We start from the raw sequence: 26,915 nt of genomic DNA, 5'->3' as shown, positions 1-26,915 counted from the left end.
CCATAGCTAGTTTGAGCTCATTTTGTTCCTTTGCCTTTCTAATCTTGCCTCTGCATTCCTGTGTTATTTGCCTATATTCGTCCTTTGTGATCTGAGTTTCCATTATAGTTTCCATTTTTTATATGACGCCTTTTTATTTTGTAGGTCAAGCAAGATCTCGTGGTTAAGCCAAGGTGGTCTTTTACCACATTTTCTATCTTTCCTAACCATCGGAATAGCTTGCTTTTGGGCCCTTAATAGCGTCCCTTTGGAAAACTGCCAACTCTCCTGTTGTTTTTCCCCTCAGTCTTGATTCTCATGGGACCTTACCTATCAGCTCTCTGAGCTTACCAAAATCCGCCTTCCTGAAATCCATTGTCTCTATTTTGCTGTACTCACTTCTACCCTTCCTTAGAATTGCAAACTCTATGATTTCATGATCACTTTCACCCAAGCTTCCTTCTACTTTCAAATTCTCAACAAGTTCCTCCCTATTTGTTAAAATCAAGTCTAGAACAGCTTCTCCCCTAATAGCTTTTTCAACTTTCTGCAATAAAAAGTTGTCTGCAATGCAGTCCAGGAACTTATTGGATAGTCTGTGCCTCGCAGTGTTATTTTCCCAACATATATCTGGATAGTTGAAGTCCCCCATCACCACCAAATCTTGGGCTTCTGTCCTGGATCAGGTCCTACACAAAGAAGGAAACTACCATGAGGGTAATGGCATTCAACATTAAGTCCCCATTACTGAAAATACTAATGTACATAGAATATATTAGGGTTGGAAGAGACCTCAAGAGGTCATCTAACTCAATCCTCTGCTTAAAGCAGGACCAACATCAACTAAATCATCCCAGACAGGGCTTTGTCAAGCTGGGCCTTAAAAACCTCTAAGGATGGAGATTCCACCAGCTCCCTAGGTAATCCATTCCAGTGCTTCACCATCTTCCTAGTGAAATAGCATTTCCAAATATCCAACCTAGACCTCCTCCACTGCAACTTGAAACCATTGCTTTTTGTTCTGCCATTTGCTACCACTAAGAACAGCCGAGCTCCATCCTCTTTGGAACCCCTCTTCAGGTAGTTGAAAGCAGCTATCAAATCCCTCCTCACTCTTCTCTTCTGCAGATTAAATAAACCCAGTTCCCTCAGCCTCTTCTCATAAGTCATGTGCCCCAGCCCCTAATCATTTTCGTTGCCCTCTGCTGGACTCTCTCCAATTTGTCCACATCCCTTCTGTAGTGGGGGGACCAAAACTGGACACAATACTCCAGGTGTGGCCTCACCAGTGCTGAATAGAGGGGAATAATCACTTCCCTCGATCTGCCAGCAATGCTCCTACTAATGCAGCCCAATATGCCATTAGTCTTCTTGGCAACAAGGGCACACTTCTGACTCATATCCAGCTTCTTGTCCACTGTAATCCCCAGGTCCTTTTCTGAAGAACTGCTGCTTAGCCAGTCGGTCCCCAGCCTATAGCAGTGCATGAGATTCTTCCTTCCTAAGTGCAGGACTTGTTGAACCTTGTTGAACCTCATCTGATTTCTTTTGGCCCAATCCTGCAATTTGCCTAGGTCACTCTGGACCCTATCCCTACCCTCCACTGTATCTACCTCTCCCCCCAACTTAGTGTCATCTGTGAACTTGCTGAGGGTGTAATTCATCCCATCATCCAGATCATTAATGAAGATGTTGAACAAAACTGGCCCCAGGACTGACCCCTGGGGCATGCCACTTGATACCAGCTGCCAACTAGACATGGAGCCATTGACCACTACCCGTTGAGCTTGACAATCTAGCCGGATTTCTATCCACCTTATAGTCTATTCATCCAATCCATACTGCTGGCAAGAATACTGGCAGACTGTATCAAAAGCTTTGCAAAAGTCAAGACATATTACATCCACCGCTTTCCCCAAACCACAGAGCCAGTTTTCTCATCATAGAAGGCAACCAGGTTGGTCAGGCATCACTTGCTCCTGGCGAATCCCTGTTGACTGTTCCTGATCACCTTCCGCTCCTGCAAGTGCTTCAAAATGGATTCCTTGAGGATCTGCTCCATGATTTTGCCGGGGACTGAAGTGAGCCTGATGGGTCTGTAGTTTCCCGGGTTCTCTTTCTTCCTTTTTTTAAATATGGGCACTATATTTGCCTTTTTCCAATAGTCCAGGACCACCCCCAATCGTCACAAATTTTCAAAGATAATGGCCAATGTCTCTGCAATTACATCAGCCAACTCCCTCAGCACCCTCAGATGCATTAGATCTGGACCCATGGACTTGTGCATGTCCAGTTTTTCTAAATAGTCCTAACCTGTTCTTTCACCTCTGAGGGCTGCTCACCTCCTCCACATACTGTGGTGCCCAGTGCAGCAGTCTGGGAGATGACCTTGTCTGTCAAGAACGAGGCAAAAAAAGCATTGAGTATGTGAGCTTTTTCCACATCATCTGTCACTATATTGCCTCCCCCATTCAGTAAGGGTCTCACACTTTCCCTGACCTTCTTCTTGCTGCTAACATACTTGTAGAAACCCTTTTTGTTACCCTTCACATTTCTTGCTAGCTGCAACTCCACTTGTGCCTTGGCCTTCCTGATTACACCTCTGCATGCTCTAGCAATATTTTTATACTCCTCCCTAGTCATCTGTCCAAATTTCCACTTCTTGTAAATTTCCTTTTTGAGTTTAAGCTCACCAAAGATTTCACTGTTAAGCCAAGCTGGTCGCCTGCTATATTTGCTATTCTTTCTGCACATCAGGATGGTTTGTTACGTATTTAACTATGCAAGTGCATAGCCCCATGAAAGCCAGTGGCATTAACATGGGCCTAAATCTTTGCAGACTCAAGAGTCCCTTAATCTCTGTCTGCCTGCATGTAACATTATGCACATGAGTAGCCCCATTGAATCCCACAGGGCTACTCACATGTTTACTGTTATGCATCCGACGAAGTGGGTATTCACTTACGAAAGCTCATGCTCCAATGTGTTTGCTAGTCTGTAAGGTGCCACAGAACACTTTGCCACTTTTACAGATCCAGACTAACACGGCTACCCCTCTGATATTTGACACATGTTTAATGTTCATCACATCGGCAGGTGTGAGGCCAGCGTCTGCACTCTCTGCAGTGACTTGCAGTAAATAATAAATTAAACAATTTCTCTTATGATAAAGAGTATAAAATAGCGTAACATGTTACTTAAGACTTTGATATTGGGCTCTCACATGACCACTGCCAATAACACTCCTGACAGCAGCTGGCTGGCTGGCACCATGAGAAGGCTCAGAAATAACAATTGCAATTTTTTTTTAAATTTTCAATGCATTTTATGATTTATTTAAAGTCGTCGTCTTCTTTTTTAAACTTCCAGGCTCCTGGGCTCAGCCAAATGGGATAATTCCATTCTCCCTGGAGGTTATTAAATTAAGATAAGGTAAGTCAGGCAAGGTGCAGTACGCTGGCTGATGAGGGAAGACTTGAAGCGAACAGAAATAATTTATGATAAGCAGCTAAGGGGATTATGAACTTCCTGCTGGGCCTCAGAACTGAGAGGCAAAGTGCAGAGGGACATTTGCATGTGATTTTTATCTGAGATCTTGCTAGGACTAGGCTTTAAATAGTTACTCATATGTATAAATTGCTGGGGCCAGAGTCACTACTGAGGTAATGTGGCATCTCCCCCTTAAGACAGTCCCATTATGCCTACTGTCACCAGTAGGCTATTTGGTCCCTTGGCACTGTGAATTTAATACATTGAGGAGTTACACCTCAAGAATTGGTGTTGCAGAATGGAGAATCAGCCCCCAGTGCCCCAATTCAGGAAAGCAATTCAGCACATTCATTTTTAAACACCGAAACTTAAGCACATGGTAGAATCATAAAATCATAGGACTGGAAGGGACCTTGAGAGGTCTTCTAGCCCAGTCCCCTGCATCCATGGCAGGGCTAAGTATTCTGTAGACCATCCCTGACAGAATGTTTGTCTAACCTGCTTTTAAAAATCTCCAATGATGGAGATTCCGCAACCTCCCTAGGCAATTTAATCTAGTGCTTACTACCCTGACAGTTAGGAAGTTTTTCCTAATGTCCAACCTAAACTGCCCTTGCTGCAATTTAAGTTCATTGTTTCTCAGAGGTTAATGAGAACAATTTACCTCCCTCCTCCTTGTATCAACCTATGTACTTGAAAATGTATGTCCCCCCTCAGCCTTCTCTTCTCCAGACTAAACAAACCCAGTTTTTTCAATCTTCCAACCTGTTATGCACCCACCTTATAGTACCTCCATCTAGGTTGTATTTCCCTGGTTTGTTTATGAGAAGGTCATGCGAGACAGTATCAAAAGCCTCACTAAAATCAAGAAATGCCTCATCTACTGGTTCCCCCTATCCACAATTCTTGTTACCCTGTCAAAGAAAGCTATCAGGTTGGTTTGATATGATTTGTTCTTGATAATCCATGCTGACTGTCACTTATCACCGCATTATCTTCTAGGTGTTTGCAAATTGATTACTTAATTATTTGCTCCATTATCTTTCCAGGTACTGAAATTATGCTGACTGGTCTGTAATTCCCTGGTTGTCCTTATTCCCCCCTTTTTATAGATTGGCATTATATTTGCCCTTTTCCAGTCCTTTGGAATCTCTCCCATCTTCCATGACTTTTCAAAGATAATCACTAGTGGTTCAGATATCTCCTCAGACAGCTCCCTGTGTATTCTAGGATGTATTTCATGAGGCCCTGATGACTTGAAGACATCTAACTTGTCTAAGTAATATTTAACTTGTTCTTTCCCTACTTTAGCCTCTGATCCTACCGCATTTTCATTGGCATTCATGTTAGATGTCCAATAAACCTTCTTGTGAAAACTGAAACAAAAAAATCATTTAGCACTTCTGCCATTTCCACATTTTCTGTTATTGTTTTCCCCCCTCATTTATTACCGGGCCTACCCTGTCCTTGGTCTTCCTCTTGTTTCTAATGTATTTGTAGAATGTTTTCTTGTTACGCTTTATGTCTGTAGCTAGATTGATCTCGTTTTGTGCCTTGGCCTTTCTAATTTTGACTTTACATAATTGTGCTATTGGTTTATATTCATTCTTTGTAATTTGACCTAGTTTCCACTTTTTGTGGGACTCTTTTTTGATTTTTAGATCATTGAAGATCTCCTGATTAAGCAAGGTGGTCTCTTCTCTTATCTTTCTTATCTTCCCTATGCAGTGGGATAGTTTGTTCTTGTGCCCTTACTAATGTCTCTCTGAAAAACTGCCAGCTCTCTTGAACTGTTTTTCTCCTTAGACTTGCTTCCTTTTGGGATCCTACTACCAGACCCCTGAATTTGCTAAAGTTCGCCTTCTTGAAATCCATTATCTTTATAGTGCTGTTTTCCCTTGTACTATTCCTTAGAATTATCAGCTCCACCATTTCAGGATCACTTTCATCCAAGATGCCTTCCACTTTCAAATTCTCAGTCGGTTCCTCCTTATTTATCAAAATCAAATCTAGAACAGAATCTCCCTTAGCAGCTTTCTCCATCTTCTGAAATAAAGTATTGCCAACTGTCAATGTTGTTGCAACTCTCACAATATTGGTGTTTTTCTTACAGCCTCAACACCAAAGGGAAAAAAATGTTTAGGCCTCTTGGCTGTGGAGAAAAGCCTGGAAATGTGACCCATAAAAGCTCGATCCCCAGAAGGCAAAGAGAACACCAAATTTATTATTTTAAAATCCTCTGATTTTCAAGCCAAGTTCATGATTTGGGGGGCATGATAACTTTTTTTTTTTAAATATTTAGGGTTGGCAGTATTGAAGCTAATCATTCTCTGAGAAAGTCAGAAGAACTAGAAAACAAATAATGGCCTATCTGGTATAAATCGCCATAGATCTGCTGACTTCAGTTCATGTCAGCTGCAGATCTGTCTCACTGAATGCAAGACATTGTTGAACCTAATTGCCCTAGTATGTTTTTAGGGCTGGAGGTCATCCCTTATGGGGCAGCTCCATGCATCAGAGGAGCTTTCTGGGATGTCAAATGATGGATTCTAGGGCATCAACAGCAAAGGCAGAACCAGCTGACAGCCTTTAAAAGGGGGTGACAAGGAAATTCTTAAGTAACAGATTGAGAATTATGTAAATGCTGAATGCCCTGCCAGCCTGGCGAGGGAGAGCTTTATGCACATATTTCTGGCCTTAGCTCAGTTGTCAGGTCATCCTTAGTTTAGTGTTCTAAATTAGATCCCTTAATTAAACCCTTAGGGCAAGATTGTGACTGCTGGCCCTTGAAGTGGATTATTCAGAAAACCGAGCTGTAGAAGCCAAGCAGAGATGGCTCCAGGTGTTCTTTGTGTGCATAGCAAAGGACAGACTAGCTCTGGGGAGGAGGGAGATTTTGGGGGGGGGTCTGCTTAGCAGTAGACATAACTGCTGCTTTCAAAAGACCCAGCATCCACTCTCTGCCTCACCCAGCCAGCCATCAGCAATAGTGCAGATGGTCATGCCCTTCTGAGGCCAACAAAATTCCCAGGGAATGCTAGTGAGACATCCAGGCTAGAGCCCCAGCCATCACTAGATTATATTGTGGCTGGTTCCAGTGCAGGTATACTAAGGGGCAACAGGAGGGAGATTGCTCCCTTTGTCCTCCCTCCCCCCCACAATGCATCCATTCTGAGACAGCCCATATACATATCCCTTGGAACATAATTGCTATACAGCTTCCCAGCACAAAGTTTACTATCACTGGATTCCTCTATCCAGCTTATGTGCAGTTCTTTGGCCTGCCAATGGATTTTAATTGCCAACTTTCTTCTAACTGAATCAGAATTTGTTTACTATCAGCATAGGTTAGCAGAGCAAAATTAATAATCACCACTCTTGGGCTGAATACAATAACAATATGTGCTGTATAAATTTGTTCCGCAGAAAAATAGAAAGATTTTTTGCTAATGCTGCACTTCAACCAACCAAGGTTTAATGAGTTCTGAGGTTGGGACTTGGTCAGGGGAGGAGTTATTTATTTAAATCGGAGCAGAGGTTCAGTGAAATGCCCTCCAGCTCCAAAGACACTGCGGAGAGTTGGCATTTTAATTGCATGGATTATCTACAGTGATTCTGAAGTAGATGAGTTCATAAACCTTTCCCCTGCATTGGACAACCCAGCATAACAAGAAAAGAGAAACCTTTATTCCACTGCTTGAAACCTTTCAAGATGCATAGCTTACGATTAAACCATGGAGACACCGCGGCCAATAGGCTATTGTGATTTGACAATTAAATCCCTAACCACATTAGTTTAAGGGGGAAGAGGAATCATGCACAACTGGATTCTTTGGAACAAATAAAACATTTGAAACATCATGAAAAATGAAGCTTTGTAAACAATCCTTTCCTCACTTTAAGGGCAAACTCAAGCTCTCACTGAAGTCAATGGCAAAACTCATCAACTTCAGTGGGAGCATGAACAGATCCCAGAACATCATATGCCTCCCCCCTACTCCACCTCTTCCTGTGAATACATGTACATGTGAAAGATTAGTTTAAATTCTTAATCACAATGGGAGTTAGGTGCCTAAATACCTTTGATGATCTAGGCCCTGGTGGGTGTCTGGAGTATTCTGTTCACCCACAGAGTAGTATTATAATGGGCAGAGCTATCATCCCCATCCTGACCACCTCTGCAAGTAACGCAATAGTTCAATCTCTCCCCCTTCAGGCTCCAGTCTAGTAAGTTACTGAAGCTTCTCCATACATTTAAGCATGTGAATGGTCCCATTGCAGTCAATGAAATTCCACAAGTGTGTAGCAGAGCTCTTTAGCTTCTGTCTCTGCTAAGGCCACAAAGTCACTCTGAGACTCTGGGGTTAGTAACCACAGGTGCAGTTTATTTACAGGCTTTTTCCCACCACCATTTCACCACATACAGTTGGCCCTTCACCATCTGGAAGGGGGGAGAGGTACCTCCTAGCTTTCACTCTCTACCTTTTCCCTTTCTTTCTGCTCCCTCCTTGACTTCCTTCCCCGACGGCTTTTATACAGCCCCAGGCTAATTAGGTGACAGCTATCTCTGCTTCCCCAGTTAGGGCCAGGTTATCTCCAGCCAGCTCTAATTTATTCCCCTAAATGGGAGCTGGTGTGACAAAGGGCTGAATCAGCAACCTTCTGCCCAATACCTTGTCACAAGGTGCTTAAAGTTATACAGGGGCTTAAGTTCTCAGTCCTTGTCACCTGCTGATATGGCCAACAAGGATATCAATTAGTACTAACTTTGGTGATGGGTGGCTGATATAATTTGTCTACTGGGTATTGCATCAAACTCATTCCATGTAAACAACAGCTAACAGATTGGAATTATTGTCAATCACTACTGACTTGAATTGAATTCAGATAGGCCTGCTAGAGTTGAAGGACCCTATATCCTATTACCAATCCTCTTAGTCATCCAGTCCTCTCTTCACTGCCTATTTTGTAAAACAACCAGTCTCCTCATTCTGAACTAGGAGACCAAATATAAACATTTTGGAAACCAAACTTCAACCTTGTAGGTCCCAATGGTCTACACAAAGCAATGATAAAACATCAACAAAAACTCAATGATAAATCCCAAACAGTACATTCCTATGTAACACAGAAGATATTCATCATAGCTAACGAAAAATGAATATCTCTGAAATATGAACAGGCATGTAAGGCCTGGTTTTCTAGGATGATCATCCACAATCGCATGTGTGCCAGTATGTTAACAGGCATACGACTCATGCTCCCAAGAGCCAATGTGAGAGCACAAATCATGTATTTTTATGTGCACACGGCCAATGATGGCATCTAACTGGTTATGAATGTGCCTGCCTAATGCCTTGTAAACAGAGCAAACACTTCTGATTTGTGTCCACTAAATCCTCACCTCCACTGGTTCCCAATATAAGGCACAAACCAAAGCCCAGCCAAGTCATTGGGAGCTTTTCCATTGACTTCTATGGGCTTGGGATCAGGCCCATAGTGCTTTTATCCACCTAAGAAAGTTAGGTACAATTCAGTATTGTTCCATGCCTGCCTTCAATTAATTCCACTCTTGATCAAAGGCTTTTTCAGCATCCAAAACTAATAATGTGCGTGGGTCTTTCTTTGAACAGGCAGAGTGGATAATCCCCAGCACTTGTCTAATTCTGTCTGACAGCTGCTCACCCCAGAGGAAGCATATGTGAAGTCTCTGTACATGTATAGATCGTATTTTGCTTTTCCTAGGAGCCAGAATCTTGGCCCAATTTTTACTGTTATTTAACTCCAGTCTAGGTCAGTAATGCATTTTTGAAAATATAATTTAACAAAAACCATTGTTAAATAGTTATCAAAACATTGTTTACCAAAAAAATCAATTTTGCTTATTTTTTATTTTAAAAAATGTTTTAAGTGTTGGAAAAAAGGAATTACTTTAAAATATAGATATATATTAGCCAGTTTCAAACAAACACTTGGAAATGTGGCCAAGTCAGAAGTCAGAGCAGGTAAGTGCAGGGTGTTGGCTGCTCACAGGTGGTAAAAGCAGAGGGCTCCGGCTATGGGGCCGGCACAGCTCTCAGGGAGCAATGACCATGGCAGGGGGAGGCCAGGAACCCGGATCAGAGCGGGTCAGTGCAGCCTGCTGCAAGGAGCCCTGTACCCTCCACCTGCCCTGGGCGGCAGGCCTGGCAGACAAGGAGATGGGCTGGGGGCTACTTTGGGGCATTCTGGTCCCCCGCCTGGGCTTACTCCTGCACTGCTGCTGGAGCTGGGCATCCAGCCAGCAGCCACTGCTCTCTCCACTTTGCCTTCAAAGCCAGGTGGCTGGAGAACAGCAGTTGCTATGAGGTGGCTTTGGGGGGAAGTGGGGCTAAGGCAAATTTTTGGGTGACTATAGCCCCCACCAGCACACACACACACACACACCAGTGCCTCTCCTGTATGAAAGCTTCTCTTATACTTCTTCCATTACAGCCACTTCCCATGTTTCTCTATCTGAAATATAAATCCTGAGAAATTAACGGCCTGTACATAGTTATAGGTTTTATCTACTTCTGAATTTGTTCAAATTGCTATAGTACTCTCCAAACACAATGCTCATTTCTTTGAGAAATGTAAATCATTTTACATTTCTCAAAGAAATCATTTACATTTAAACTGGGTATTTCTCATTTGTGTTTTTCCCACAAATCTTTCAATTTCCAGGTCAAAAGTCTCTCCTTTTATTTCCTCTCTCATAATATTTCTGCTTCATCAGCTAAATGTTTCTTTTTGTTTGCTCTGTTGCTAAGATATGTAATTTCCATCATTCATGTGGCAATTTTTGAAAAATATTTGATCAGTTTTGTTTGTGTCATTATATAAATTGGTCCTATGGACAGATTTGGACCTCAAGACCCTGTATTAATCACCATAAATTAATGGGGAATGGGGATTCAGCCAATCCGTTTCTTAGTGGAGTGAGACTTGTATCTGATCTGACCATGTGATGTTTCCAGTGGTGCTGCCATCAGCTAATTGCAAGTGAGAATATGTGATGAAAATCAAGTAGTGTGTGTGTGTGTGTGTGTGTGTGTGTGTGTGTGTGTGTGTGTGTTCTAATCCTGCAAGAGAAATAAGCAAAATGTTTATCATTCAAATGTACAGTTCTCCATCATCTCTGAGAATGTCCACCAGTAACTAACTAAAATGGAGCCTCTTTTTAGAAATGTTTCTGTCAGATCAATCACATTTTGGTTTCAGGGTTCAATTAAAGAACTTGTCTATTACAGCTTCCCATTCTCTAAACTTGTCTTGAATGTTAAAGAAGTTTTCAGGGATCCTTTATTCTTGTGTGGCTCCTTCTTTCCTGATTCTCCATAGCGTCTCCTTCAGGTGCATCTCTCCAGCTGCTTGGTTTGGACCTGCTGATTCAATGCTGCATCTGCATTCTCTTCTATTCCACTTTCAGCTGTGCTGACCCTCTGATCTAGATCAGCCTCATCTTTTCCTATAGCTAGCAGCTTGGAGTGAATATTAGATAGGGTTGCCTTGATCATTGTTAGAAGCATTTCCAGATCAGCTTCTGAAGCAGAGTGAGGGTCTTTTCCTTCTCCTCTTTAGGTAGACTAGGCATCATCTCATTCCTTTCATGGAGCTGAGGTGAATCCTCCTGAGCTGTAGCTTTTAAGGCTTGGATTCCTGTTTGGAGTAGCCACTGGATCATTTCTTTATCATTTTAAAGTTCAGAGGGCAAGTTTAGACGGAGATGGATTCTTCAGCTGCCCACTCAGAGCTGTGAGTTCATGCTGCCGTCCCAGGCAGATGCTCCCACAAAACTTACTATAGGACAGTGACTGCTGTTACAGTCATTCAGAGCCAACACATTGAAATCACAGAGTGCAAGATGCTTTGAAAATATTCTGCAGGGAGACCGCAGAGTTTGACTGAATCTTTACAGGAAGACATTGAGTGTACGAGAAGACTTACCGATGACATTCTCTTTACATATTTATTTTCATATTATTAGCAATAGACAACAACACTTCACATATATGTAGTGCTTTTAATTCAAAGATCTCAAAGCACTTTACACTCTTATTCCTGTTTACAGATGGAAATGATGAGGCAGAAAAAGAGGAAGTGATTTGCTTAAATTGCACACACTCCACTCCCAGTCCAGTGCCTTCCCCATTGGACCACACTGCAGAGGTTTCAAGTTCTGTGTCTCCTTCCTCCAGCCTTCACCCATCCTTGCCAAATGAACTCAAAGGGACAGATCTTCAGCTAGTATAAATCAAGGTCAGTCCGTTGACTTCAACAGAGTTATACTGATTTATGCCAGCTGAGACTCTTGTTTTGGACCATCATTTGAAAGCCATCAGAAATAAATATACTAGCCATGAATTTTTTTATGGGTGGTATAGATAATTTATAATGCCAACAACATCCTCTGCTTTCACAGAAACATCTGGGGCAAGCTTTTTATTTCATTGAGTCATTTCCTAGAAGACTACAGGAGTACTTTGACATAAACTTCACAGAGATTATGTATTACAAACTTAATAGATCAGATTTTGGGATAGCTAAGCAGACCAACAAGAGGGACTTAAATAGTTCAATCAACTGATTTGACTCTGCAAAAATCTTTTCTTCTCTTCATCCTATTTTCTATTTAAGCCACTTCAGAATGTGGCTGCTTTTTTTTTTTTTTTTAGCCAAAATAATCTTTATAAACTGTTGCATATGCTGTTTTTCTTCATTGTTACATTGTTATTTATTGACAAAAATACAGCAGATCAGCTGTAGGGAGCTCAGCCAACTTTAACATAAGACATCTGTGTTTCTATAATTGGAATGATGAAAAGCAGTTTTCCCCTCTCTCTGCTATGGGCTACTGATGTTTCTATCCTTAGAAAGGTCAACTGCTTCCTACAAGAGCATAAATGAAACTTCCAAGTACACTCTACAGAACAAAGCTTTGTACCCATAACTCTCACTGTAAAATCTGTGATACAAATTCAAATCTGTTGTCCTGGGGGAGCAATGGATACTGTGAAAAAGTCAAGTTGTTTCATTCCATTTTCCCCACTGTCACAGCAAGGACAAAAACTCATGCCAACAAAATTAATTTATTCCTGTGATGAAGACAGTAATGAGAAGAGAAAATGGTAGGGAAAACAAATGTAACCTTATGACATTTCTAACACAGTGACAAGAATACGAAATGGCAAAAAAAAAGCCTATTTTTAATAGCAGCCCATTACATCACCCTGTTATTGTCAGACCTGACATTACATATTTATTCTACATAATATAAGTCACCCTTCTCAAGTCTGCAAAATAGCCAGAGTTACAGAAAGGAGGACAAACGTGATACAGGCTAAAATTCACCAAGGAGGGCACAGTGTATGGGTTCTCCACCAATGCTAAAAACTAAAATTGAACCAAAAATATACAAAGATCACTCTATTGATGTGGATGTAATGAGATCACCCCAGTGCTGTGACGTTCAGTGGGATGAATCTTTGTCACCTTCCAGAAGCCTGTTGACTCAGTTTAAGAACTAGGGAGGAAGGCATGTTACTGTCCATTCACTGACAGAAGGACTTTAATACAGAATTAAGGCTGACATCAGCTGTTCCTTCACACGCTTGTTTTGTCATAGAGCAGCAGTCCTGTGGCGCATGCACCAGGTACAGTCTGGAGCACATCATCCAGGACTGAGGACGTCGTAGGACCAACTTCAACCCCTAATAATCTTCCCAATATTGATTCCCCAAAGTGGCTGTGGGTGCCAGACACTATCTGAGATCAAACCTGACTGGGCAATATCAATTTAGGACAGTTCCATGATGCATTTGGGCCTCAGATGTTTGCAAAAACATTAGAAGAACAGGAAAATTTTACTGACATGTCCTTTTACTAAAGGTACTGATTCTCAGGGACCCTTTGACCAAATGACACCAATTTTGCACCATTAAACTTACCCCAGATTCCAATGACACACACTAATGCTCAGGGCAATCTGAGCATGCATGTCAATTTTAGAGTCCCTAGAAAAATCAGTTGTTAAACAGTAAACTCCAATCAGCCTTAACTATGGCTGAGTTAGGGCTTCTCCATAATACAGAGTGCCGCAAGATGAAAAATCTAGGATAGTGGTTCTCAGATTGGAGTCTATTGGCCACTGATGGACTGCAAAGTTGTATCCCTCACAACAGTTAAGAATGCTCAGGTAAAACAAGAGGCTGGTCCTTCACCAGAACATTTCAGTTGTTCATGCATCCATCTTCCAGCAAAGCCTCCTCTAGGCCTGCCACAGCTCCCTTGTAAACCTCTGCCTGTTTGGGTTGCTTCACAGAGATTTAAGTTCTTTGTTAATCAGTCCCATTCATTGTTTCATATATCTTTGCTGTAACTTCAACCCGTATCAAATCTGCTGAGGTCACCACATTGTAGGAGGCAGCAAACACATACAGGGACAGAGTCAAACTGGAAAGAGACCCTTCAGACATTTTTGCATTAAGGGACTGTAAGCAAGGAGCAGAGATTCAGAACAATCACTGCAGGGGAAAATATCAAGGTATCCCATGGAAAATGAATGAGGCAGGAAGCATAGGTTGTCCAACTTCAATACAAGGGGGAAAAAACATCTGAGGTAAGCTAGCAAAGCCCATTGGACTCCCTAGCTTCCATTCCAGCACTGGAGTATGTGTAAATAAAACAAGTTGCACCAAGAATACATCCAGACTCCATGTCACTGGTTTTTCCTCCAATGGGAAAGTGACACACAAGGCCCTACAGCTATTACCACGTGGAAGAGGAGTAACAATAGAAAGTCAGTGATGGGATTGAAGGACAGGCCAGGTTGGAATGGCAAGGACAGACAGAGAAAGGATTTGGGTGCATTTACAAACCACCCTTCTTTAAACTGACACCCACAAAGTCAGAGACACAAGGTAGGTGAAGTAATATCTTTTATTGGACCAACTTCTGTCAGTGAGAAAGACAAGCTTTCGAGCTTACACAGAGTTCTTCAGGTCTGGGAAACTAATGCTATGTCTACACTACCACTTTTGTCAATGGGGGATGTGAAAAAACCATTCCCCTGAGAGATACAAGTTTCACCAACAGAAGCACCGATGTGGACAGTGCTATGCCTGTGGGGGATGCTCTCCCACCAACATAGCTACCACCGCTCACTGGAGGTGCTTTAATTATATTGAGTGAAGAGCTCTCTCCTGTCGGCATAGAGCAGCTACATGGGAGATTTTACAGCGGCGCAGGTGCAGTGGTAGTTGTACCGCTGTAAAGTCTCTAATGTAAACTTCCTTTGTCACTACTTTTTTCTAGTTACTCCACTGGTTTGGTAATTTATTGCATGGCTAATTACATGCTGTCTGTGGAAAAGGCATAAATTCCCAAATAGAAGACATTCATTATCAGAAATTAAACAAACTACACTTTATGTTGGAGGAAAAGCCTACTTATATTGTAGATGTATCAAAACTGGAGCCTTGTGTCAGAGACCCTTCAAATTTCAAGAGGGGTAGGGTGGCCAATCTTCAAATGTCATTTTTATATTGTTTCATTCAAGTAAGTTTCACCACAACCAACACATCCCATACTTCACAATTCAAATTGTCCAACATGGGAAGAGAAGGACTGTGTCTCCCAGATGCAATAAAAAGTCTGGGGGCAACCAACAGTAAGTGCAGAAGATCAGCTTGTCATGGGAGGACAATATCTGCACTGAGGAAAGCAACAGGTATGTATTCTAATAGGCCAAGTCTTATGAAGATGCCATTATGAGGACAGGTATAGTCTGAGCACTCCCAATCACATAGGATTTATAATTTCATGCCTTTGGCAGTTGCAACAGGGCCATCTTGTCTAATTTGATATCAGCATGAAGAAATTTCAACTGGTGACCAGGTATCAACAGACAAGCAACATGTATTAATTTCCCAACTCTCCTTAGAAAAAAAAATTACTCCCTGACTTACTGAGACTAACACATTCCTCGCTTTAATAATGTGCCAAGTGAACTCTGAATGTGTCAGCAATTTCAGACTTATTCTAGTTGTGTGTAATGTATACAGCTATGCTAAATTAACACCGTAATGGTAATTTTATTTGTCATATAGAGACTTTTCCTTCAAGAGCTTTAAAAACAAAAGAACTCTTTTTACCTCACAAGATTTGTTAATTTTAAATCTGCTCATTAGTACAGAACTAGCAATGTATAGGAAACTGCAGTGGATTCCTGGTGCACATCATTCATAGCTAGAGAGGGAGATAGATAATAATACTATGGGTAGCCTGGCACTTCCTCACTTTGTTAAAAACTATTCATCAGATTATTATTATGAAAATGTCTGTGTACTGGTAGGAGTTATGCATGGTAATAGGATCACAATGACAGAGATTCATGTATCATCATTAATAAATCTAAGTACCTCAAAGTACTTTATAACCATTAACTTACTTATCCTCAAAATGCTTCTCTGAATTAAGCAAGGGTGTGTATATAGAACACACACGTGCAGGTAGATACGGGGGATGAGCACTGAATGTGTCCTCACTTTATCTAGGTGACAACTAGACACCTGGTAAGGCCGTCATGCAAAGTAAACATTTTAACATTAATAGGAAATATTGTACATGACTGTAAAGACATACCAAAAAGATTTCTGAACTTGGATATTTAGTCTCCCAACAGCATTCATCCTACAGACACATTTTTCTTTAGTTCCTGCGGCAAGCTATTGTGTATCAAACAGCTGCTATGTTTCACTCTAGAAGTGTGCTGCATTTCAGTAAAGCGGAGATAACTATCTCATTTCACCTTCCACCTTAACTAGTTCAGTACAACACATTTTATGTTATTACTAATATTTTTAAATTATAGGAGCAACAACTAATGCAACACATCATTCTCTTGCAAACTGTTCTCATGCTGAAAATAACTAGGTTAGAATGTACAATGAACATGGAATCTATTTATATTTTATACAGTACCTGCCTGAGTAAGAATCAATAATAAATCATCACTATTATGAGGGGCTATGTTTCTAACTTGAGCACTTCGTATGAATTTTTAAGGTACTGCTGATCACTTGGCTCACTGAAAATGCATTTCCATTACTTAACACTGGTATTTTTTATTAACTTTGATGTGTTATATACAATATTGTCACCGTGGTGATAGTAAATACAGCAAAGATGATGGCTAGAATTATCCAAAACTTGTGCTGAAATGGAGAGGCATGCTTGATACAAACACTTGGGCCAAACTTCTCCTGGGTATCTGTGCGGCTATAGTGAACCAGCAGAGGTGGGATGATAAACTGGATGGTGGTTGCAGCATAGGAGCCAGTTATTCCTACAATCACCTCTATGTTTTCAGTAACAACTGCAATCACAGTTGGTGGGATGATGGCCAAAAGCGGAAAGAGGAGTCTTTCAACAGCCCAAATGCGAGAACATTGGAAGGAGCTGAACATAGCCCATATGTTGTCTCTTAAAGCCACTGCGTTCAGGGGAAAGATGGCACTCACCTTAAAAGTGGTATAGAGTCCCAAGAAGTAAATGAAGAACACTCCAGGCACAATCGAGCAATCCAAAAAATTTAACAGAACAATTTCCTGAATCTTGTCATTTTCAAAGGTGAACATGATTGTTAATGAAAGCAGTGCATAAAAAGCACCCACAACTATGAAGACAATAGCAATTCCCAGACCAAGGTTGGCCTTGTTTAGTATGGGAGGAATAATATGAGGAAGGGTGGCATGGGATACAGCCACCAGTGAACAAGCTCCAAAGATGTTTGGAAGAGCACTGATGTTAGCCAGAGCAGGATTTCCTTTGCCTCGGCCAACAGCTAGGAGGTGGAGGGCCATGATGAACATAATGCAAAAAACTGTAAAAGAGAATAAGAGAGTTAGGATTGAAAGTGTTGGTGGTAAACTCTAATTGCTAGATTACTGATGAAGACACTCATGCAACTTCTTTATTCCTTTTTTAAATCCAGGTATTAACTATCCTATTTCCCCCATTAACACCTCCCTTTTCTGATTGTTATTTGCTGTAGTAACCAGCAGCTAAGACAAGCCCAAAATAAAACCATGGATGCAAACAGCTCTGAATTTGGACTTTGTAGCTGGGGGCTAATCTCTAGCAAAACAATAAATAGTACTAGAAGGGGATGACTAATAGGATCCAGTCCAGCTGATATAAGTCAGGATAGCTCCACTGATTTCAGTGGAGCAACACTGATTTACACCAGCTGATGATCTGACTCTGACTCCAAATGTACATGCACCACTTATCCATGGACTTGGGCAAGCAAAAGAGAAGGTGAAGAATAGAGCTCACACATAAGTTAGTTAATAGGCCTGGTCTGGCTTTATGGGTTAGAGCAGGGGAGGGCAAACTTTTTGGCCCGAGGGCCACATCTGGGTATAGAAATTGTATAGTGGGCCCTGAATGCTCACAAAACTGGGGGGGTGGTGTGCAGGAGAGGGTGAGGGACCTGGGGTGGGGCCAGAAATGAGGAGTTCAGGGTGTGGGAGGGGTTCCAGACTGGGGCAGGGGGTTGGGATGTGGGGGGGGGGTGAGGGCTCCAGCTGGGGGGTGTGGGCTCTGGGGTGGGGCTGTGGATGAGGAGTTAGGGGTGCAGGAGGGTGCTCCAGGCTGGGACCGAGGGGTTCAGAGGGTGGGAGGAGGATCAGGGCTAGGGCAGGGGGTTGGGGTGCAGGAGGAGGTCGGGGTGCAGGTTCCAGACAGCACTTACCTCAAGCAGCTCCTGGAAGCAGCAGCATGTTCCCCCATCCCAGCTCCTACGTGGAGGTGCAGCCAGGCGGCTCTGCGCACTGCTGCATCTGCAGGCACCACCCCTACAGCTCCCATTGTCCATGCTTCCCAGCCAACGGGAACTGTGGAGCGGCGCTTGGGGTGGGAGCAGCATGTAGAACCCCCTGGCTGCCTTTATGCATAGGAGTCGGAGAGGGGATATGCTGCTGCTTCTGGGAGCCATGGCACACGCAGAGCAGGGCAAGCCCTGGACCCTGCTCCCTGGTGGGAGCTTGAGGGCAGGATTAAAAAGTCTGAAGAGCTGGATGTGGCCCCTGGATCATAGTTTGCCCACCCCTGGGTTAGAGCATGAGTGACTAAATACTCTATATAAGCAAAGGAAGACCCAAAAAAATCATCTACACTTTGGTTCCAGGCACTTTATATTAGAGAATGCCTAAAGTCATGTGCCAGGCTGGAAATGAAGAACACAATACAAATGCCTTGGTGGATGAACAAATTGGTTTGGGTTTGTACACAGCTTTAGAGAAATTTTCTGATCAGTTCAATACACAGCATTTGTGACCCCCCTCCAGTTTCATGTTCATACAAACTCAAAGCAACACTCAGCCAAAACCAGCAAGTTTTGGCAGAACTGGTGAATTTCACTGTATCTTCTCAGGAAACTACTGGGTTTTGATCAGGGTTTCTCAAACAGGGGTTGCCGCTTGTGTAGGGAAAGGCCCGGCGGGCCAGGCTTGTGTGTTTACCAGCCCCGTCCACAGGTCCGGCCGATCATGGCTCCCACTGGCCACGGATCGCTGCTCCGGGCCAATGGGAGCTACTGGAAGTGGCGCAGTACAAGGGACTTACTGGCCGCCACTTCCAGCAGCTCCCATTGGCCCAGAGCAGCGATCTGTGGCCAGTGGGAGCCGCAATCGGCTGAACTGAGGACGGGGCAGGTAAACACACTGGTCCGGTCCTCCGGGGGCTTTCCCTACACAAGCTGTGACCCCTGTTTGAGAAACTCTGATTTTGATAGTTATTTTTAGGAGCCCAGTGAGACTCGTCAGTTTTGTAATGAGAAACCCTGACCAGGAAACTTGCTGGTTTCATCCACACTTTTCAGCATATCCCCTACTTCGTGCTATCTGTCCAGAACCGGGAAATCTGTCCAGGAAAAGAAACCTGCCAGATTTTCCAACCAGTGAGTGCCACCTGCCTTTGCATTGCAGGACCACAGACGGTGTAGACTGAACAGACCCATGAATCCACCTTCCCGCCCAGGCATGGTTTGTCACACAGATTCTCACACAGCTCTACTTGCAAAAAGAACAGGAGCACTTATGGCACCTTAGAGACTAACAAATTTATTGTAGCATAAGCTTTTGTGGGCTACACTTCTGAGCTGTAGCCCACGAAAGCTTATGCTACAATAAATTTGTTAGTCTCTAAGGTGCCACAAGTACTCCTATTCTTTTTGCAGATACAGACTAACACGGCTACTACTCTGAAACCTATCAGCTCTACTTGCAATACTCCCAGGCTGCAGACATACAAATAGCCTTTCAGCTCAAAACAGGTAGAAAAATCAGCTCTACTGGTGTAGAGGTCAGATCCTCAGCTGGTGTAAATCAGTATACCTCCGCTGACTTCAGTGGAACTCTGTCCGTTTAAACAAGATGAAGGCCTAACCCTCGATGTTAAATCTTAAAAGATGACCCAAAAGCACAGATGTCCAGTGCCATGGGCCCTTCTGAGACCCTCTTCCTGCCCTCCCAAGTGCTTGCCTCTGGCACCCAACCATGATACCTAGCAGACCAATGGGCTTGGTACCTGCCAGAGTTTCCCCGGGAAGGCTGTAATGGACTGTAATGTTATGCACTAACACAGGAGCAACTTCTTCAACACAAACTATGAGCACAGCGCTCAGAGATGTGGATTTAAAATAACAAATGGATCTACAAGCGTGTTCTCTTACCCACACTTAGCATTCCCCTCAAACTCCAGAATAGAACCAACTTGGTCCTGGTGTCTCCTCAGTTACAGTCTGCTTGTTGCAATGCCTGGACCCCCAGTCAGTCTCTGACAGCCTGAAAATGCTGAGAACTTCCCCCATCTTCTCCGCAAGGCAAATCTTTTAACAGATCCATGTCTTGTGGTCTCAGCATCTCAGGCTTGGCAAACAGCTCTGATGCCAGGGTTGGGCTGAGGAGTTGCCTCTTCATAGCTATAAACTAGGCTGTTGTGTTGATGGGGATGCTGCTTTATCTAGGTCATTCTACTACCTTTCCTGCCTGGTTTCTTTAACAACCCCTTTCGAGCTAACTCTGTGCACTCAAGCAGGGTATTATCACACAGATACAGTGAAGTCAGATGATATTTATAAAAAAACAATGGAAATATTTCCCAGTTCTCCACTCCCAATGTCAGTTCTCAGCAATTGATAAAGACCTTGCCAGAGCGTATTAAATGAACGGGACAGATTCTCACACACAACTTTGCACTACCATCTTCCTACAGGAGTTCTGCTGCATTGGCGGCATTAATGTATGTTTTGAGCTCTCCCTCTGGCAGAGGCTGGCCAGGAGAGGTGCTGGCCACACATACTCTCCCGAGTCAGCCTAGCCCACTCTCTGGGCTGCATTGGCTGGCTCCATGTTCCCTTCAAGTGCAGGGCTGTGGCTTCCAGTTTCCGTTCACTGCTCAATGTTCCCTCCAGAATAGCTCTGTCCCACAGAAGGTCTGAGGTCCTGGGACATACAGACAGGCACTGGCATAACTCAGCTGAATGGAACATAGTAACTAGTGTTGAAAAAAACACTTATTTGTAATGTATCAATGCCCAAAAACTCCAACCAGAATTGGGCCCCATTGTGTTTGTCACCATACAAACACCTACTGAGATAGCACCTATCCCAAAAGAGCTCACAAGCGAAAGAACAAGCAATGCAGGGGATTTAGCAAGACTCTGCTATTAATCTAAGCAGAAGATGGATGACTGAACTCCCTGTACTACTTTGAAAATCTCAGCCAATTGCTTTTCTGGAGAACGATTCATAAAGAAGCAAGTTTGTAACAAAATAAAGAAGGGCTGCCTCCCAAGGTACAATATAAATGTGCCAGATAGGTTGTTAAGAAACTCTCTTTTCTCCAAACAGCTTTAATCCAAAATATCAAGGTGGATTTTCTGCTTGTTGTGAAGAATTCTGTGCTATCAAACAAATACTGCTATACTGTATGTGTTACTGCTGCCTGATGTAACTCCTTGGCATTGAATAATGTCAGTGGTTGAGTCCTTGCTTTCTGCCATGTATGATTAATGGGCCACCTGGCAAACACACTATATGTGTACAGTGCCAGGTCACGCTGAGCTAATTTTTGCCAGGTGACACAATAGAAAACATTTCTAGTTGAAAATATCTACAGATTTCAGCTGCCAGCATAATATTCCAAACTCCATGCACAGCAGGGGTTGTTTCAGCATCTCTCTCTACCTCCTAGCCCTCAATATCACATACTGTGAACTCAGCTTCCAACTCTCTTCTTTCCAGTGATGCTAGCAATGGTGGGCCAAGAAGTTCTGGTCTGCACATGAACTTTGCCTGGGGCTATTTTGGGAGGGAGCTGGAGAAGCAGTGCAGAGGGGTGGTTATGAGGCCTTGTTTCACGCCCACCTCTAGCCATGTGTCTGTCTGAGTTAATGCATGAGATACGCTTATCTGAACTGACATGAAAACCTCGGGAGTAAAGACACCATCTGTGCTCATGCTGGCACTAAGGGGATATAAGAACCCTTGTTTCCCTGCATGGGCTGCAGGTACTGCGCAGCATCCCTGGAGATGCTACTCCTAATTCCAAACCGGTGGGCAGAATCTTGACTCCACACCTCCCACAATGCACCAGCCAATGCAGCTGAACTAGCACAGAGGAGGAAAGTAGTCTGTACACATTAAAGTGCTGCCACAGAGTATTTCTTCCCTAGAACAAGGGGGAGGAACCAGGCTCAGTCACAATTCAATCCCCAGGGGCAGCATAGCTCCATGCTGTCCCTTACTCAGGGTTTGTGGTAACTCCATAGTCAAACCCTAAATTAGATACTACCATATAATCTAATGCAATCCACCACAGCACTCACCATCGTCTATTTGCTCTGGTACATCCACTGAAATACTTTGGGAAATAGCAAAATATCTTGTGGGTACTGACGTGTTTTTTTAAAAAAAAATCAAGATCTTCACTTACGGTATCATTTGTAGCCATGTTTGGAGAGTTTTTAACTGAGAACCTCAAACTTTCTTTTTTTCTTTCTCAATCCATTCAGGCCCAGAACGGAAGCAGAGTAATTATAGATAGTGAGAGATAGATGGAAGTACAGACGGAAGGCTGATAAACAAAAAGGACCTTCTAGCTACTTGGACTAGACTTTTCTTCTGAGTAGGTGGAAGCCTCATGGAAAATGATAACTAGGAACTGGCTCCAATGAAGCCTTGGTGATTTATACTTACATATAAAAGCAATAGAGCTCATTAGGATTTTCTTTTTCTGTGAAAATTTGATAGAAGTTATTTTTGTCCTGGTTTTTGTCAAAATTTAAAACTTTGAAATTTGGGGGAATTGTCAAAAAGCTAAAAAGAATCAGTTTTCAGCAATGGAAAATGTTCAGTTTTCATCAAAATGTTCAGTTCAGAAACAAAAAAAATCAATTTTCATTTGCCAAACAATGAAGAACATTCAGCGTTTGAATTAAAAACAAATGTTTGAGGAAAAACCATTTTCTTGTTCAAACATTTTGGTTACTTAAAAAATATTCTGTCAAAAAAAAGAAACCCCACTGTGATGGAAAATGTTTAACCAGCTGTAGCAAACAATAGCAATTGTTCTACCCATGTGTCTCTGTGTCTTTGTTGCACCAATCAATTGTCAGAAACTAAACTTCTTGCCTTCCAGACTCTGTTAACCAAGACTCCCAAGCTAAAAATTCATTCTTAAATGGCTTCATTTCTCTGGGTTTATATGTGAAAGGTTTAGTCCCAGCAAATATTTATACTAATACTTTTGTCTCCCAGGCTACTTTTTCCATCCTTATCTGCACTGACAACCAATCAGCAAAATGATCTATCCTATTGTGTTTGAGACCTTCTTATTCCAGGTACTGGCATTCCTCCTAGAGCAGCATCTGCTCTGTTTCTGTACATCTTACAGTCATTTATATAAGTACATTAACAGAAAGCTGGTGTCCCCTTACGGATCCTTGCAGTACCTCAACTAACTCCTATCCACCTTGAAAGGGATTTAAGGCTGTCCTTTGTTTCCTGTTCTGTAGCAGTTCAAGCTGCCAATATTTTACTTATTCCATGACCCATAACCCCAAAGAGTCTCTCTTCAGACAGGGGTGAACTGAAGCCGGTTCGCACTGGTTCACGTGAACCGGTTAAATTTTGAAGAGGTTTTGGAACTGCTTGTTAACTCACTTCCCTGCAAGGGGCCCCTGCCGCACCCCCTGCCCTGTCTCCAGCCAATCCCTGCTGCACCCCGCTGCCCGAAGCCAGCCAGCCCTGCACTCCTCTGCCTCCAGCCAACCCCTGCCACACCCCCCTGCAGCTCTGCCCAAAGCCAGCCAGCCCCACACATCCCTGCCCTGCCTGCAGCCAGCCCCTACCTCCAGTCAGCCCCTGCCCTGCCTCCAGCCAGCCCCACACTCCCCCATCTCCAGCCAACCCTGCACCCCATTGCCTCCAGCCAACCCCACACCCTCCTGTCTCCAGCCAGCTCTGCATCCCTTGCCCTGTCTGCAGCCAGCCTCGCACCCCCGCATCTCCAGCCAGCCCCTCACCCTCCTGTCTCCAGCCAGCTCCACACCCACTGCTCTGCCTGCAGCCAGCCCCGCACACCCTGCTTCCAGCTAGCCCTGTCCCACCAGGGCCGGCTCTAGGTTTTTTGCTGCCCCAAGCAAAAAAAATTTTGGCTGCCTCCCGTCCCAGCCCTGGGCTCCCCCCCCGCACCCCCCCTGCTGCCCCAGCCCTGGGCTTTCCCCACCCACCCACACCCCCTGCCACCCCAGCGCTGGGCTTCCCCCTTTCCCCCCCACCAGTGCCCTCCCCCCACCCCGCTGCCGCCCCAGCCCTGGGCTCTCCCCCCGCACACACCCCCTGCCGCCCCAGCGCCGGGCTTCCCCCTTTCCCCTCCACCAGTGCCCTCCCCCAACCCCACTGCCGCCCCAGCCCTGGGCTCTCCCCCCCCACACCCCCTGCTGCCCCAGCACTGGGCTTCCCCCTTTCCCCTCCACCAGTGCCCTTCCCCACCCCGCTGCCGCCCCAGCCCTGGGCTCTCCCCCCACACACCTGCACCCTCCTTCCGCTGCAGCCCTGGGTCACTGGTAACTCGCTCCCAGGGTGGGTCATTCAGCAGGAATTTTGGATGTGCACAAAACACAGACAGGATTGGTTCCCATATGGTTACAGAGCTGCAGTAAAGTGGAACAATTTTCAGCTTGTGTGATTGGAGGATATCTGGATGCATATTATAAGACTGTCCTTCATAAACGGGGAACAGTTGAGGTGCCTTAATTATTCTTTTGTTCCACTCTTTGTTTCCATGGGGAATTTGCCAATGCAATATCACTGTCTTCCTTTTAAATAAACAAACAACAAAAAAGGCAATGGCTGTTGAAAATAGCAATTCCAGTCCTAATAACCACTGGGAAGCATTTCTTTCTCTTTCTTCTACGTTTTCTATAGCAAGTTACAGTGGATCAGTATATTTGATTTGGGAGAAATGAAGTAACAGCTGCCCAAACTGAGCTTGAGCACTCCTGAATTTTGAAGTGTTCAAATCTGGAAGGCAGGTCCTGGGTGCGTGTAGGGGGGTGGGGAGCTGTGGGCGCCACGGAGGAGCACAGCAGCATGTATGCAGCAGCGTGTCTGGAGCTGCGAGGAGCCAGACACGCTGGTCTGAGCGGTATGGTGGGGGGGCTGGGGGGTTGGAGAAGGGGTAGGATGTTCCGGGGGGGCAGTCAAGGGACAAGGAGCGGGGGGATTGGATGGGGTGGAGGTTCAGGGGGGCAGTCAGGGGACAGGCAGTGGTTGGATAGGCATGGGAGTCCCAGGGGTTTGTCAGGGGACAGGTAGGGGGTGGGGTCCTGGGGGAAAATTGGGGGGGGGTCTCAGGAGGGGGCAGTTGGGGACAAGGAGAAGGGACGCTTAGATAGGGGGTAGGGTCCTGGGGGCAGTTAGGGACAGAGGTCCCAGGAGGGGGCAATCAGGGGACAAGGACCAGCAGTGCTTACATAGGGGGTGAGCTCCTAGGGGGCAGTTAGGGGCAGGGGTCCCATGAGGGAGTGATCAGGGGACAGGGAGCAGGGGGAGGGGGTTGGATGGGTTGGGGTTTCTGTAGGGGGCAGTCTGAGGGAGTGGATGGTGGCAGGGTGGGGCTACCCTCCCCCTAGAGTGTCCTGTTTTTTGAATGTTAAAATATGCTCTCCCTACCACTCTCCACTCACAGCACATGCTGAGGCATGAGGTCCCCCTCCTTCCTTTCCAGTTGGTAGTGGCCAAGGGTATGCTGGGAAATGTAGTTCTTTCCCTACTCCAGGGCTGGTTCTCTAGGCAGGGAGCTAACCAAGGAACTACAGCTGCCAGAGCACCCTGTTGGTTCTCAGTTCCCATGCCGCCCCTGCAAATGGGCTGCCCAAAGCAGGTGCTTGCTTTGCTGGTGCCTGGAGCTGCCCCTGTGCCCCACGCCCCTGTCTGCAGCCGGCCCCACATCTACTGGTGCCCTGCAGTTCCAGTAACCCTGCACACCTGCTTCAATGAGGGGGGCAGGGAGCAGCTGGGACCCACACATGTGCACGCCAAACCCCCAGGGAGTGGCGGGGACCCACACATGTGAAACGGAGCTCATTTCTAGTTCAGACCCATCTTTATAAAAAGGAACTTTAGATAGGGTTAACATACAGCCATATTTTCCCGGACATGTCAGGCTTTTGGGTTCTTAAATCGCCGTCCAGAAGGAATTTTTAAATTTAAAAAATTTTTAAAATTCCTCTGGGAAAATACAGCCGTATGGTAACCTTCTTGGTACAAAAAAATACAAACTGTGGCACATCCCTTAAATCAGAACTTTTTATAGGGAACCGGTTGTTAAGATTTTGGCAACTCATCACTGCCTTAAGACATAAATTTATTACATGTATTCTGATTGATTAAGTGTTAGATACTTTCTGCAGTCCCTTTGCAACGCCTTTGTGCTCAAATATTATGACAAATTAAAAAGATGTAAGCCTTACTTGCCTTGAATTAGATGGGTTATATCACTAAGCAAACTCTAAAGTGCTTTTTGATGCCCAAGTTGATGACTTCATTTTTTAAAAAATCTTTTATGATTGCCCTACTGCTAACATCAGTCTAATCTGACATTTGGTGAGCAATGGTTTTATTATCCAACTTCAAGTCAACAAAGTTCTCACCTAAACTGTGAGAAGTCTACAAAAACCATGTGCTGAAACTATAGCTATATCATTTTTCCCCTACATCACTCGTTTATAATATCTTAGCTCATGTGTGGCCTACAGCCTTTTATTCCACTCAGTGGTCATTAACCTTTATGCCAATATTTTCATGCACCAAAATCTAAGTTGCTCGAGCGAAATATGCATCTACACATACAAAACA

General features: G+C 44.1%; 1 protein-coding gene across 1 annotated transcript in view; it reads right to left on the bottom strand.

Moving 5' to 3' along the window:
- Positions 1 to 16,466: 16,466 nt before the first annotated feature.
- Positions 16,467 to 26,915, bottom strand: part of LOC115659177 (transmembrane protein 104-like) — a 99,118-nt gene continuing 88,669 nt past the window's right edge. Inside the window, exon 10 of the mRNA XM_030579040.1 lies at positions 16,467 to 17,371. Coding sequence (XP_030434900.1) covers positions 16,617 to 17,371 — 755 coding nt within the window. The 3' untranslated portion in view covers positions 16,467 to 16,616. The remainder of the gene's footprint in view (positions 17,372 to 26,915) is intronic.

The sequence above is a fragment of the Gopherus evgoodei genome, chromosome 10, assembly GCF_007399415.2.
Source record: "Gopherus evgoodei ecotype Sinaloan lineage chromosome 10, rGopEvg1_v1.p, whole genome shotgun sequence".
Taxonomy (NCBI): Eukaryota; Metazoa; Chordata; order Testudines; family Testudinidae; genus Gopherus; species Gopherus evgoodei.
Note: the sequence above shows the minus strand (reverse complement) of the source record. Positions and strands in the feature narration are given on the sequence as shown.